Source organism: Ursus arctos, unplaced genomic scaffold (genome assembly GCF_023065955.2).
Source record: "Ursus arctos isolate Adak ecotype North America unplaced genomic scaffold, UrsArc2.0 scaffold_22, whole genome shotgun sequence".
NCBI classification, from domain to species: Eukaryota; Metazoa; Chordata; class Mammalia; order Carnivora; family Ursidae; genus Ursus; species Ursus arctos.
The window spans coordinates 56,655,337-56,671,667 of NW_026622897.1; the positions used below are offsets into that span (position 1 = coordinate 56,655,337).

Here is a 16,331-nt window from a genome sequence, read left to right on the forward strand (position 1 = left end):
AGTCGGGAAGTGATGGATGCAATCTGCTTAGCAGACAATGAATTTAAATAAGATGGTCATCGCTAGATTTCTTTATATACAAATTCTGTATCCTCATACAATTGTTCGTTTCCCGTTTTCTGCTTCTTTATTAGATGTGGTCTTAGTTTTCTTCCTTTATTTTTTAACCAATCTTCATAAGCTCTTTCTATAATACAAATGTCTTTTATAAATGTTTACTAGGTGAAATAATTACTTTCAGGTCAAATTCGTTATAAAGAAATACTGTTTATTGTTGCAGGATATTCAGTTTAAGATTCTTCAGTATGAGTTCAACATGTCAACTTTGGAGAATATCACATCCTCTTCCATCATTTTCCTGCTAACTGGAGTTCCCGGGCTGGAAGCCTTCCACACCTGGATCTCCATTCCCTTCTGCCTTCTCTACATAACCGCCCTCTCAGGAAACAGCCTGATCCTCTTTGCCATTGTCACCCAGCCCAGCCTCCACGAACCCATGTATTATTTCCTCTCCATGCTGTCCACCACTGATCTCGGCCTGTCCATATCCACCCTGGTCACCATGTTGGGCATATTCTGGTTCGATGCCAGGGAGATCAGCTTTAATGCCTGCTTGTCACAGATGTTTTTCATTCAACTCTTCACTGTCATGGAATCCTCGGTGCTGTTGGCCATGGCCTTTGATCGTTTTGTGGCCATCTCTAGTCCTCTTAGATATGCCTCTATCTTAACTGACCTTAAAATAGCACAGATTGGAGTAGCAATCATCACCAGGGGGACACTAATACTGACACCAATGGTAGCACTTCTTAAAAGACTATCCTTCTGCCGCAGCCACGTGCTCCACCACTCCTACTGCTTCCACCCTGATGTGATGAAGCTCTCGTGCACAGATACTAGGATCAATAGTGCAGTTGGGTTGACAGCCCTGATCACCACTGCTGGAGTGGACTCTGTCTTCATTATTTTTTCTTATTTTTTAATCATTAAGACTGTCCTCAGCATTGCATCTCCAGAAGAGAGGAAGAAAGCCTTTAGCACATGCGTCTCACATATTGGGGCTGTTGCTGTATTCTATATTCCATTGATTAGTCTGTCCTTTGTTCACAGATTTGGGAAAAAGGCCCCACCTTATGTACATACTCTGATTGCTAATGCCTACCTGCTAATTCCCCCTGTGCTGAACCCCATCATCTACAGTGTGAAAACCAAACAGATACGCAGGGGTGTGCTAAAAGTTCTCCAGCTCAGTGCAACAAAGGAATAGATGGGGTTTTCACTTTTTCCTATTCCTTGTTATTGTATAGATGAGTAAAATGCCATTCATAGAAGTTAAAATGCTGAGACTTATGTTTGGGATAAAAGCATCTCTAAAGATCACTTTAGCTTTAAGTAAGAAGACTATGAGCTAAGAGAAAAATTTAGGCTACAAGTATCTATCATTATTTCCTCAGATAACCACAATGATATTAACATTTATTCATTTGTGATAAAAGATTTTCAATGACTTAGACAACCAAAATGACCCAATTTGGATTTCAAATGTGGTGTTATTTTGTTCGTTTGTTTTAAAGAAGAAGGTGGGAATAAAAAGTGTACTAACAATAGCAATTACTGCATTTTATCATCTAAATCTGGCACATGAAATTGGCATTGCCCATGGTTATGGAATTGTTCCAAATATTTTTATGTTTTCTCTGCCTCAGACCTCCATAACCTTTAATATAATAGCTTGTGTTATCTTCAATACGTGTTTTACTGCTTTGTCAGTAACCTGAACTTTTTTGGCCAAATGTTCTTACTTCCCCCAACTCTTCAGGGAAGATTTGTAGCACAAGCAGCCTATGAAAAATAGCTTTTTTTTTTAAGTTTATTTTTTTATATTAATTTTTTATTATGTTATGTTAGTCACCATACAGTACATCCCTAGTTTTTGATGTAATGTTCCATGATTCATTACTTGTGTATAACACCCAGTGCACCATGCAATACGTGCCCTCCTTAATACCCATCACCGGCCTATCCCAATCCCCCACCCCCCTCCCCTCTGAAGCCCTCAGTTTGTTTCCCAGAGTCCATAGTCTGTCATGGTTCATTGCCCCTTTTCAATTAGCCATCATATAGTGCATCATTAGTTTCAGATGCAGAGTTCAGTAATTCATCAGTTACATATGACACCCAGTGTCATATCACGTGCCCTCCTTAATGCCCATCATCCAGTTACCCTGTCCCCTCACCCACCTCACCTCCAGCAACCCTCAGTTTCTTTCCCATACTTAAAAATCCCTCATGGTTGGTCTCTATCTCTGATGACTTACCATTCCATTTTCCCTCCCTTCCCCTACAATCTTGTGTGCTGTTTATTATATTCCTTATATGAGTGAAACCATATGATAATTGTTTTTCTCTGACTTATTACGCTCAGCATAATACCCTCCAATTCCATCCACGTCAATGTAAATGGTAATATTTCATCCTTTCTGATGGCTGAGTAATATTCCTTTATATATATATATACCATACCTTCTTTACCCATTCATCTGTCATTGGGCATCTTGGCTCTTTCCATAGTTTGGCTATTGTGGACATTGCTGCTATAAACATTGGGGTTCAGGTGCTCCTTGGATCACCACATTTGTATCTTTGGGGTAAATACCTAGTAGTGCAATTGCTGGGTCATAGGGTAGCTCTATTTTTAACTTCTTTAGGAATCTCCATACTGTTTTCCAGAGTGGCTGTACTAGCTTCCGTTCTCACCAACAGTGTAAGAGGGTTCCCCTTTCTCTGCATTCTCACCAACAGTTGTTATTTCCTGTCTTGTTAATTTTAGCCATTCTGACTGGTGTGAAGTGGTATCTCATTGTGGTTTTGATTTGTATTTCCCTGATGCCAAGTGATGCTGAGCATTTTTTCATGGTCTGTTGACCATTTATATGCCTTCTTTGCAGAAATGTCTGTTCATGTATTTTGCCCATTTCTTTACTGGATTATTTGTTCTGTGGGTGTTGAGTTTGATAAGTTCATTATAGATCTTGGATACTAGCCTTTTATTTGATGTCATTTGCAAATATCTTCTCCCATTCCGTAGGTTGCCTTTTAGTTTTGTTGACTGTATCCTTTGCTGTGAAAAGATTTTTATCTTGATGAAGTCCCAATATTTCATTTTTACTCTTGTTTCCCTTGCCTTTTTCTTGATTAAAACTCTCCAAAGTGTAGGGATAGAGGGAACATACCTCAATATCATAAAAGCCATCTATGAAAAGCCCATAGCAAATATCGTTCTCAATAGGGAAAAACTGAGAGCTTTTCCCTTAAGGTCAGGAACATGACAGGGATGCCCACTCTCATCACCATTGTTCAACATTGTACTAGATGTCCTAGCCTCAGCAATCAGGACACAAAAGAAATAAAAAGCATTCAGATTGGCAAAGAAGAAGTCAAACTTTCACTCTTTGAGATGACATGATACTTTATGTGGAAAAGCCAAAAGACTCCACCCCAAAATTGCTAGAACTCATACAGGAATTCAGCAACATGGCAGGATATAAAATCAATGCACAGAAATCAGTTGCATTTCTATACACTTACAATAAAACAGAAGAAAGAGAAATTATGGAATTGATTCCATTTATAATTGTACCAAAAATCATAAAATACCTAGGAATAAACCTCACCAAAGAGGTAAAGGATCTATACTCTAAAAATTACAGAACACTTATGAAAGAAATTGAGGAAGACACAAAGAGGTGGAAAAACATTCTATGCTCACAGATTCAAAAAATAAACATTGTTAAAATGTCTACGCTACCCAAAGCAATCTACACATTCATTGCAATCCCTATCCAAATACCACCAGCATTTTTCACAGAGCTGGAACAAACAATGCTAAAATTTATATGGCACCAGAAAAGACCCAGAATCACCAGGGGCATGTTGAAAAAGAAAAACCAATGATGGGGGCATCACAATGCTGGACTTCAAGCTCTATTACAAAGCTGTAATCATCAAGACAGTATGGTACTGGCACAAAAACAGACACAGATCAACAGAACAGAATGGAGAACCCTGAAATGGATCCTCAACTCTATGGTCAACTAGTCTTCAACAAAGCAGGAAAGAATATCCAACAGAAAAAAAAAAGATAGTCTCTTCAGTAAATGGTGCTGGGAAAGTTGGACAGCCACATGTAGATGAATGAAACTGGACCATTTTCTTACACCATACACAAAGATAAACTCAAAATGGATGAAAGACCTAAATGTGAGATAGGAATCCATCAAAATCCTAGAGGAGAACACAGGCAGTAACCTCTTCAACCTCGGCTGCAGGAACTTATTGCTTAGATACGTCTCCAAAGACAAATAACTTCTTAATTCAACACAATCTGTATGTTTTTTTTTTTCAGAAGTACTAATGTCATCTTTAATGATTAATAAGTCTGTTTTTGGTTTTGATTAATATAATCTTACTAGTACCAGGAACCAAAGACAGAGATATTTTAATCTGGTTTGATTTGTGATGCTTTATTGGACTTTCTCTTCAAGGAATGTTGAAGTGGCTATGTTAATCATGCTCTAGACAGGAAGACAGAAATCATACCAGTGGTTAACACTGGGAGTATTTAATCCAAGGAATTTGATAAACAATTTAGGTGGACTGAGGACACAAAGGGACTACAGAAATAATAGAGATAATAACTGCAGGATGTCACTTCCACCTGTATGTCTGTGGGAACAGAGAGGAGTTTGAAGTTATGAAAACTTAGAAGCTTGGTGGAAAGTCTTCCCAGAGCTGACACTCAGACCCGTAATGAGAAGGTGATATCCTGTGGTCATAGTATCTCAGGAGCTGAGAGAATGGATCACATAGGATCCAAGACCCAAACTCCTGTGAAGGGGAACTTTATAGCTGGAGCTCATGCCTTGGGAGCACAGAGGAGGATCCCTAATGGACCTGAGAGTCAGATCCTTGAGAAGCACCCCACTGGTGTCTGGTTCTGTTTCTTCCAAGGGAACATGATGAGATTTTGCTGGGAGTGTGGGAAAAAATAAAACTAGAAAGTGGAACCAGTGATGTTGGCATTGTTGTGTGGCATTGGCAGGAATAGCAAGCAAACATGCTGGGATACTCATCCTTCCAATAGCTTCCAGTTTCCTTTAACATATTCCAATTAACAGAACATAGTAGGGAACCAGCCAACAAATGATAATCATGCTTCCTGATTCCTGGCTTTCTTATCAAAGCAGAATAGAGAATAGTGATTTTAGAGCTGAGATACAGTATTTTCATAGCCAGCACGGTGGGGTAATATGCATGTAATACAGTTAAGTTTGATATAGCCATTAAATGGGCTTAGTTGCTGTATTATGGACTGCTGATCATAGCAACAGTATCTAGTAATTATAGACAAGTGCATCCACAGTTGACATATTTCTGCATATAATCTTCTGGAATGCACCTCATTGACAATTTCCAGGAAACATTGGACTTGAACTATTTGTTACACCAAATGGACCTACCTGACATGTATGGAACATTTTTTCCAGTAGAGTCAGAATACATCTTCTCAAACACCTAGGGAACATTTTCTGGGATCAATCATATGTTAGGTCACAAAACAAGTCTTAAGAAAATTACCTGTCAGCCTTATGAGGGATTCTGAGGCAACTCAGATCTTTTGCCTGGATACTACTGCTCACATATTTTGTTTCCTCTTGGGGAGGGGAATGATTCTTAAGATTGTATGCCTTGTCTCTCTCTCTCTCTCCCCCTCCTCTTTTTCAATGTTTGTGTTTTGCCTTTTTTTAAAAAATTTTAAGTAGCCTCCACATTCAATGTGGAGCTAGAACTTATGACCCTGAGACCAAGAGTGGTATGTTCTACCAAATGAGCTAGCCAAGGGCCCCAAGATTTTATGCCTTCTCTTGATCCTGCAGAGACAGGCTGGGTGCTGCTAGCCTCTCATCACTTTCTCTGGAATGGTGCTTCTAGTTCAACTTGTGTGATTTCTCTCAATCCTGCAGAGTCCATCCAGCATTCTTTGTGTGCTCACTGGCCATCTGCAAAAAGTTTGCACAGTCTACCCATGGGGATGCATATAGGGAGCTAATCACAGAGGGTGTATGGTGAAGTGTATGCAGTATTGAGGGTGCCCATACGTCAGATAAAGGGTCTGAGGTGAGGCATCTCCACTAACTTGTGGGAAGTTTTCCCAATGGAATCCACAAAGTGGTTAATAGGCTCTGCATCTGCATCCCTTCTATGAGTTCCAAACCCTGGCTGCTGTGCTCCCAACCTCTCCCTGTCCCTAAGTCATGCAAATCACCTCATTATTCTGGGTGCATTGAGAAAGACATGGGCCTCCTTGAACATCCTACACAGATGGGGAAGCTAGGTGCTCCCTCACTATCCTCTTACTTTCCCCTGTGGAAGAGGGGATCTCTCTTGGCACTGAGTTGTGCCATCATGGGGTAGTGTGATGCAGGTAAGGTGAACCTGTTCTTATGCTTTCTAATGCATCTATTTCCTGATTTTTTGCTCCAGTGGAGTGCTGGAACTTCTCCATTGGACCCCTGGACTTCCACAAAGTTACTCTTGTCTGTGGGTGACTGTCAAAATCAGTGTTCTTTGGAGGGAAGGTGGTAGAATCCACTATCTTACTCGCACTCATAGTCTTGACCCAGAGCTATGTTTTCTCTCCAGATCTCTTTCATAATAGTCTAAGGAGACCTGGAGCAGTAGGACATCCCACAGAGCATCACATTGTCCATTATATTGATGCAATGATGAAACCATGCTAACCAAGTGGGATAGACACCAAGTACACTCCAGAGGGTGGTTGGCAAACCTACAAAGATGCAGAATCCTGCCACATCAATTACAAGTTTTAGTGGCCCAGGGTTTTGGAGCATGCTAGGACATCTCTATCACCACAAATGGAAAGCTCTGTGTCTTGTTCCCATGCATGAGGAGAATGCACAATGCTTAGCAGGCCACTTTGGGTTCTGAGGCATGCACACTGACTGTACTTCTCTCCCCATCTCTTTCTACACATAATTAGGTGTGGCCTAGCTGATGCTGAACTTTTCTTGACCACCAAGAGGATCCTCAGACATTTCTATGTATTTTCTGTTAAAGGGTTGGCTTATTTGTGTATATTCCTTCTGAATGAAGACTAAATCTCTAAGTATTCATGGCCCTAAGGACTATGGCTGATCAAGAAATGTGGCTGTGTTCTGACCTTACCCTAATATGTGCAGACAGTTGTCAGCAGCTTTGCTCCCCCCCCCTTCATGTTTCTGGGGCATAAGGGAAGGTACTGTAAGATATGCTACATGTATAGCCTGATATGGGGATACTTCCAAAAATATTCTGGATTTATATTCTGTTACTTAACCTACTGTGTGTGTGTGTTAGCACAGGTGTGAGGATGTGCAGGTGTGGGTGCACATACATGAGACTATTTTCTGTCAATTCATAGCCACCTGAAATGATGTCTTTAGGGATATTTCACTGTGTAGTCTTCCATATATTGAATATATTCTGTTCATATTTTCGTGGGTATTGTTTATATACAATAGACTGACCACATCTGATATCAAGAGGAAGGGATGACATATACTGTCATGGAAAGGGAGGGACAATACAAGACCAGCTCTTCACCGGGGCACATGGATTCTCTATTTCTCCTGGATGTTGCCAGAGAGTTAAAGTACAGACCTGCTTTGGTGGCAGAACTATTCATATTTATTTTTTCTGCACTTAGGCAAATTACTCTGTGGCCTAAAATATGGCACAAAGAAGGTCAGGTTGTGGCCAGTGGTACAGAAGTAAAATGACAGTATTTCAATGGAATTCTCCAATCTAACACCCCAGAACTTGGAACATCCCTTGGAATAGCCTCCTTCACCCATTCTTCTGCATGTATTTTGAGCTGCAGTTTCATCGTTCAGTGTTATTTTATCCTTGTTCTATCTTTCATGGATTCCTGAAATTTACAGATCATTGATTACACTTATATACCAGTGTTACTATAAATTTAATCTTTATTCCAAATGTATTTTCTCCTTTTCCTAGAATGAGAGTAGTTTGGACATATGTGCTCTCTCCACCTTCCTTATATAATCTCCAATCTTCTGTCTTTTAAAAAATATAATAGTTTTATTGTGATACAATTCATATATAGTACAATTTTCCCATTTAATATGTAAAGGTTTAATGATTTTTAGTATACTCACTGAGTTTTGCAATTATCATTACAGTAAATTTTAGATCATTTTTATAATCCACAAATGGAACACCCTACCTACAGTCTTATCGCCATACCTTCCATCCCACCCAGCCCAATGTAACCACTAATCCACTTTTGTCTCTGTAGATTTGCCTGTTTGAGACCTTTCATATAAACTGAATCATATACTATGTAGTCTTTTGTTATTGGCTGCTTTCAATTAGCATAATATTTTTAAGTTTCATCCATTTTGTCTTTTTTTAATTTAAATTCAATTTAGTTAGCATATAGTGTATTATTAGTTTCAGGGGTAGAATCAAGTGATTCATCAGTTGCATATAACACCCAGTGTTCATTATATCAAGTGCTCTCTTTAATGCCCATCACCCAATTACCCCATCTCCCCACCCACTGCACCTCCAGCAACCCTCAGTTTGTTCCCTATAGTTAAGAGTCTTTTATGGTTTGCCTCCCTCTCTGTTTTTATCTTTTATTTTTCCTTCCCTTCCCCTGTGTTCACCTGTTTTGTTTCTTAAATTGCACATATGAATGAAATCATATGGTATTTGTCTTTCTCTGACTGACTTATTTTGCTTAGCAAATTACCCTTTAGTTCCATCCACATAGTTGCAAATGGCAAGATTTCATTCTTTCTGATGGCTGAGTAGTATTCCTATATATATATATACATACCACATCATCTTTGTCCATTCATCTGTCAATGGACATTTGAGCTCCTTCCATATTTTGGCTGTTGTGGACATTGCTTCTATAAACATTGGGATGCATGTGTCCCTTTGAATTACTATTTTTGTATCCTTTGGTTAAATGTGTGGTAGTGCAATTGCTAGGTAGTTCTATTTTTAACTTTTTGAGACTCCTCCATACTGTTTTCTAGAGTGGCTGACTTCTGTGCATAGATTTTATGTCCTGTGACTTTGCTGAATCCTGTATTAGTTCTAGCAATTTTTTGGTGGAGTCTTTCAGGTTTTCTACATAGAGTATCACGTCATCTGTGAAGAGTGAGAGTTTGACTTATTTGTCGATTTGGATGCCTTTTATTTCTTTTTATTGTCTGATTGCTGAGGCTAGGGATTTCTAGTACTATGTTGAAGAGCAGTGGTGAGAGTGGACATCCCTGCCATATTCCTGACCTTTGGGGGAAAACTGAGAGTTTTTCCCCGTTGAAGCTGATAGTCACTGTGGATCTTCTGTATATGGTTTTTATGGTGCTGAGGTATGTTCCCTCTATCCCTACATGGTGGAGGGTTTTTATCAAGAAAGGATGCTGTATTTTGTCAAATGCTTTTTCTTTATCTATTGAGAGGGTCATATGGTTCTTGTCCTTTGTCTTATTAATGTGGTGTATCACATTGTTTGAGTTTGTGTATTTTGAATTACCCTTGCCTCCCAGGAACAAATCCCACTTGGTGATGGTGAATAATCCTTTTAATGTACTGTTGGATCCTATTAGCTAGTATCTTGGTGAGAATTTTTCATCCATGTTCATCTGGCATTTTGCTCTCTAATTCTCCTTTTTGGTGGGGTCTTTGTCTGGTTTTGGGATCAAGGTAATGCTGGCCTCATAAAATGAGTTTGGAAGTTTTCCTTCCATTTCTATTTTGCAGGACATTTTCAGAATAGGTATTAACTTTTCTTTAAATGTTTGGTAGATTTCCCCTAGGAAGCTATCTGGCCCTGGACTCTTGTTTTTTGGGAGATTTTTGATTACTACTTCAATTTCTGTGCTTGTTATGGGTCTGTTCAGGTTTTCTATTTCTTCCTGTTTTAGTTTTGGTAGTTTATGTTTCTAGGAATGCATCCATTTCTTCCAGATGGCCTAATTTGTTGGCATATAGATTGCTCATAATATTCTGTTATAATTATATTTCTATGGTGTTGGTTGTGATCTCTCCTCTTTCATTCATGATTTTATTTGGGTCCTTTCTCTTTTGTTTTTGATAAGTCTGGTTAGGGGTTTAACAGTCTTATTAATTCTTTCAAAGAACCAGCTCCAAGGTTTAATTGATCTATTCCCCTTTTTTTGAATCCTATAGCATTGATTTATGCTCTAATCTTTATTATATCTCTTCTCCTACTGAATTTAGGCTTTATTTGCTATTCTTTTCCCAGTTCCTTTAGGTTTAAGGTTAGGTTATGTATTTGACATTTTCCTTCTTTCTTGAGAAAGGCCTGTATTGCTATCTACTTACCTCTTGGGATTGCCTTTGCTGCATTCCAAAGGTTCTGAACTGTTGTGTTTTCATTTTCATTTGTTTCCATGTATTTTTTTAAACTGTAATCGCCTGGTTGACCCATTCATTCTTTTGTAGCATGTTCTTTAACCTCCATGTATTTGTGGTCTTTCCAAATTTTTTCTTGTGGTTGACTTCAAGTTTCATAGCATTGTGGTCTGAAAATATGCATGGTATGATTCAGTCTTTTTGTTCTGTTTGAGACCTGATTTGTGACCCAGTATGTGGTCTATTCTGTAGAATGTTCCATGTATACTTGAGAAGAATGTGTATTCTTCTGCTTTAGGATATAATGCTTTGAATATATCTGTGAAGTCCATCTGGTCCAGTGTGTCATTAAAGACCCTTGTTACCTTGTTGATCTTCTGCTTAGATGATCTGTCTATTGCTGGGAGTGGGGTGTTAAATTCCCCTACATTACTATATGATTATCAGTGAGTTTCTTTAATTTTGTTACTTGTTGGTTTATATATTTGGCTGCTCCCAAGTTAAGGTCATAAATATTTACAACTGTTAGATCTTGTTGGATAGAACCCTTTTTATGATATAGTGTCCTTCTTCATCTCTAATTACAATCTTTGGTTTGAAATCTAGTTTGTGTGATATAAGGATGGCTACTCCAGCTTTCTTTTGATGTTCATTAGCATGATAAACAGTTCTCCATCTCCTCACTTTCAATCTGGATTTGTCTTTGGGTCTAAAATAAGCCTCTTGTAGACAACATATCTATGGGTCTTTTTTTTTTAATCCATTCTGATACCCTATGTCTTTTGATTGGAGCCTTGAGTCCATTTACATTCCGAGTAATTATTGACAGATATGAATTTTGTGCCATTGTATTACCTGTAAATTCACTCTTCCTGTAGATTGTCTCTGTTCCTTTCTGGCCTTTGTTACTTTTGGGCTCTCTCTTCACTCAACGGATCCCCTTTAATATTTTTGCAGGGCTGGTTTAGTGTTCATAAATTTCTTTAGTTTTTGTTTGTCCTGGAAACTCTTTATTTCTTCTTCTATTCTAAATGATGGCCTTGCTGGATAAAGTATTCTTGGCTTCCTATTTTTCCCATTTAGCACATTAAATATGTCATGCCATTCCTTTCTTGCCTGGCAGGTCTCTGTGGGCAAGTCTGCTGCCAGCCTTATGTGTCTACCCTTATAGGTTAAGGACCTCTTGTCCTGAGATACTTTCAGGATTTTCTCTTTATCTTTGTAATTTGCAAGCTTCACTATAATATGTTGAGGTGTTGATCTATTTTTGTTGATTTTGAAGTGGGTTCTCTGTGCTTCCTGGACTTTTTAAAAAGATCTATATTGTTTTTTTAATATTCTATTTAATTAATATCTACTAGCCTAATCATTATTATTTTTTTCTTTTGCTTGATTTAAGACCAGTTCGCTCTTTTTCCCCAGTATTTTAAAGTGGTTGTTTAGGTAATTGACTTGAGATATTTTCTTTTTCAATACAAGCATTATGGCTATAAATTTTCCTCTATGCACTCTTTAGCTTCACCTCACAATTTTGGTATGTTGTGTCTTTATTTTCATTTATCTCAAAGTATTTTCTAATTCCTTTTGTGATTTCTTTTTTGGCCCATTGATTAGGAGTGTATTGTTTAAATTTCTAATATTTGTGAATTTCTAAATTTTTGTTATTGATTTATAATTTAATTCCCTTGCAAACCACTTCTCTTGGAATTAATCCCCTGATTTACATGCATAGATAGGCAGGATAGCATATGGCCTTTTCAGCTTACCTCTCTTATCTTGAATCCTGTTGCTTATGATAGAGCTAATGAAAGGGTGATTGAAGCCCCAGTATTCTATGACTGCCATGCCTGGGATAGAGCTTCTGCCATATGAGTAGGGCTGGGTGCATGAAGACAGCCACTGACCTCTTGACTGTACTCACCTAGAATTTAGCTTCCACAACTGGAGCTGAGGTGATAAGAATGAGGAATGTGGTGGTCTGCTGTTTCTGGGAGATATCATAGGCTTAGACTGAGAGCTGGTGGGAGTGGGGGTGTGGAAGGGGCTAGGGAACAAAGCACTATGTTCTTGGCTACACCTATCTGGAGTGGAGTATCAATATACTGTACTGGGGGGGAAGAGAGGGGTGAATGCTGGTTCTGATTCAAGTGCCACAGACTCATGCCGTTCTTTTTTTTTTTTTTTTTATTAATTACTTATTTTAAAAAGTAGGCTCCACACCCATTGTGAGTTCAGACCTGAGCTGAGATCAAGAGTTGGACACTCAGGGGCGCCTGGGTAGTGCAGTCATTAAAGCGTCTGCCTTCGGCTCAGGGTGTGATCCCGGCGTTCCGGGATCGAGTCCCACATCGGGCTGCTCTGCTGGGAGCCTGCTTCTTCCTCTCTCACTCGCCTGCTGTGTTCCCTCTCTCACTGGCTGTCTCTCTGTCACATAAATAAATAAAATCTTAAAAAAAAAAAAAAAGAGTTGGACACTTAACTGAGCCAGCCAGATGCCCCCAGATTCCCACTGCTCTTAAAGTAATTTAATAGATTTTCCCAAATAGTGGTTTTTCTTTTGCTGTATGTTCTTAAGGCAATTTTCAGAGAGTTTAAATGTTTTTACCCATGTCTATATAAATTTTTACTGTTTGTGGTTGCTGCCCTGGAGAGAGTGTCTGCAGATGTCCTCATGCTATCATTCTGAAAGTTGACCTCTCCAGTTCTTGACTTTTTAGTTTAATCAACACATTGTTATGGTTTCCTGATCTTCCCCAGTTGGACTAAATGTTGTTCTTATAAATCCTATTAATCCTTTTGCTTATATCTATATGTTATAACAATTCACATAGTATATCAGATTTTGATTAGTTGCTTTCTTATCTACATATTTCACTAATTATGACAATATCTTCTTGTTTGTCTCTGCCACTCTATCATATTGTTCAGTGTCTAGCAACAGTAGATACTCAGTAAATGAAAGAATGAATCAATGGTGATTAAATCGTATATAAGAATAATAGAGAGCAGGGTCTCATTGAGGATTAAACAAAACTTAAGAACTCTTTATTATGTATACTTTAAGAAAACAAAATGAGATGGAAAAATATGAGTTACTGTTTTAAGAATAATTTTGGAGACTTGATCTAATGGGCAAAGTGTTCATTTTAGCCATTGTCATTCATACTTTCAAAACTTTATATTAAGATATATAATACCCATAATATTAGTATATTTTATTGCTTATTCGAAAGAGTAGATTAGTAATAGTTCTATTGAAAATAAAAAATAAATTCGTCAAACTGCATCTCCTACCCATCCTACCCAGCTATCTAGTTTTTTGTTTTTTGGCTTTTTTTTTTTTTTTTTTTTTTTTTGGTTTTAGGCCACTGGTAGAAGAAAGCATATTGATTAAATTCTAGGTCTTAGAAGTGATTACTAAGGAGTAGATTTTACTACAGAAGTATTTGAGTCAGACCTCAGATCCTTTGGCAAAGAGGACTTTTTTAATGGCCCTACGTATCTGCTTGGTCTTCACACTATAAATAATGGGATTCATCACTGGTGGAATAAGCAAATACACATTGGCCATAAGAGTGTGTACATAAGGAGGTGCCTTTTTCCCAAACCTATGGACAAAGCACAAGCTAATGAGAGGAATGTAGAAGATGGCAACAGCACCTACATGGGAGATACAAGTGCTGAAGGCTTTATGCCGTTCCTCTGGGGAAGCAATGCTTAGGATGGTCTTAATAATCATAGTATAGGAGAGAAGAATAAAGATGGAGTCCACTCCTGCAGTAACTACAAGGGCAGTAAGTCCTAAAACACTGTTGATCTTATTGTCAGAACATGACAGCTGGATTATATCAGGATGAAAACAATAAGAATGATGAAGCACATGGCTTTGGCAGAAGGATAAACGTTTAAGAAGCAGGACCAGAGGCATTAGGATCACTGTCCCCCTGACAAGGATGGCAAACCACACTTTGACAATTCTGGAATCAGTCAAGATGGCAGCATATCTCAGTGGGTTACAAATGGCAATGAAGCGGTCAAAGGCCATTGCCAGGAGCACTGAAGACTCCATGACAGTAAAGAGTTGAATGAAGAATGTCTGGGCAACACAGGCATGGAAACTTATCTGTCTTGCACTGAACCAGAATATGCCCAGCATAGTGACCAGCGCTGAAATACACAAGCCCAAGTCAGTGGTTGAGAGCATAGAGAGGAAATAGTACATAGGTTCATGGAGACTTGACTCAGTGATGATGACAAACAGGATTATACCATTCCCAGAGAGGGCAGTCACATACAGACAGCAGAAAGGGATGGAGATCCAGGTGTGGGCAGCTTCCAGTCCTGGAACTCCCGTCAGGAAAAAGGTCAGAGAAGTGGAAGTGATGTTAGGAAAAGATGACATGATGACTTTGGAGGAATAATTTTTTTTAAATAAAATATCCTAGAAGGAGAAATGAAAACACCATTCAGCAATTTCATTGTGATTTCTATTAACTGCCCTTAGATCAATCAAATTAGAGATTATTCTTAAGACTTTATCCTTTCCTTTTTGCTTTTCAGTTATGATTTCTATTTTTTTTTTTCTGTATTGAACTTCTCCTCCGTGATTTGTATTTCCTAATTCACAAAAGAGAATAGGGATTTTTTTTTTTTTATCTCAGCAGTACTTTTCATCATCTTGCACTTTAACCCAAAGCATTTTCTTTCCCCCCTCCCTGTACTTCCTACATAGAAAGAGAATTGTAGCAAGATAATCTGAAAATGTCAAGAATTTAATGGGTATCTCGAAGTAATATTGATTTTTAAAAGTAAGATTTATTATTTAATAAAGAATATATGTATGTTTGGGTATTTGTCTTGATACTAGTGCATTATCATGGAACTTTATCATACATTTTAAAGACATATAATCTTTTCAAGAAATAATTTAAAGAAATAATTTTATACAGGTCAAAATAGCTTATTCATTATTTCTTGGTCAGTGGATCTTATCCTTGTCTTGCTAAGGTTATTTCTAATCTGGGGTTACATTTATGATATTGATTTTTTATTTTCTTAATCTGTTATCACTGTAGTAGTGATACATAATTGTTATAGAAGATTTTCTTTAGCATCATCTTCGGCAGTTAGTCCCTTTCAGAGACAACTGTATTAAACTTTAAGGCTAAGAGTGAACTGTGTGTACAGAGGCCAGATATTAGATACTTCCCTCTTCAGCCCTAGGGTTGCTGCAGTCATTGCCACCTGTTACTTATGTATAGCCTCAGAAGAGTACACTTACAGAGGGTAACTTCATCAAAGTAAATACACATTTGAGCTTTCAGGTCCACCCTTAGGCAGCATCTGAAATGAGGCTTATTATTATGTAGATGAAGTCCTGGGTAAGTTTTCTTCTCCTTCTATTCCTCTTTCCCTGTATTGACTTAACTCTTTTGTGATCTAGTCCCCTTAATGTACTGGAAAGTCTTGCTGAGATCTTCACTAAGCCAATATGGCAGTGCTCTGAATACCCTAAGCTGTCTTCTCTTTGGTGTCTCAAAGACTGGTTACTTTCCTCATAGTCCTAGTCATTGGCTGGAATCCCACTGGTCCTTCCTGAACATTTGGATCCACTGTGCCTCCAACCACTTGATTTGGAGAATGTATTCCTGCAGCTGTGTTCTACCTAGACAATTTTATCTCCATATTTATTGAAACATTCCAGTTCCAAATCTTAGTTTGTGACACCTCTTGTGGCTACCTGTTGTATTGTTGACTACTTATTTTTAAATCTCTAGGTATTATTGCTGTCTAGTCTCAACTTTTATCCCTGCTCTATAGCCTACTGAAATTCTGACATACCTTACATCTGAGGTTGC

The 16,331-nt window shown here is 38.2% G+C and overlaps 2 protein-coding genes across 2 annotated transcripts; one reads left to right on the forward strand and one right to left on the reverse strand.

Moving 5' to 3' along the window:
* Window positions 1-298: 298 nt before the first annotated feature.
* On the forward strand, window positions 299-1,267 carry LOC113269234 (olfactory receptor 51F2-like). Its single transcript, XM_026517943.3, has one exon. It carries the CDS (start codon window positions 317-319, stop codon window positions 1,265-1,267), a length of 951 nt encoding a protein of 316 aa, XP_026373728.2. The 5' UTR covers window positions 299-316.
* Window positions 1,268-13,924: 12,657 nt separating this feature from the next.
* Window positions 13,925-14,875, reverse strand: LOC113269233 (olfactory receptor 51F2-like). The gene has a single exon (XM_044390935.2). The coding sequence runs from the start codon at window positions 14,873-14,875 to the stop codon at window positions 13,925-13,927; it is 951 nt and encodes a 316-aa protein (XP_044246870.2).
* Between the last annotated feature and the right edge of the window lie 1,456 nt (window positions 14,876-16,331).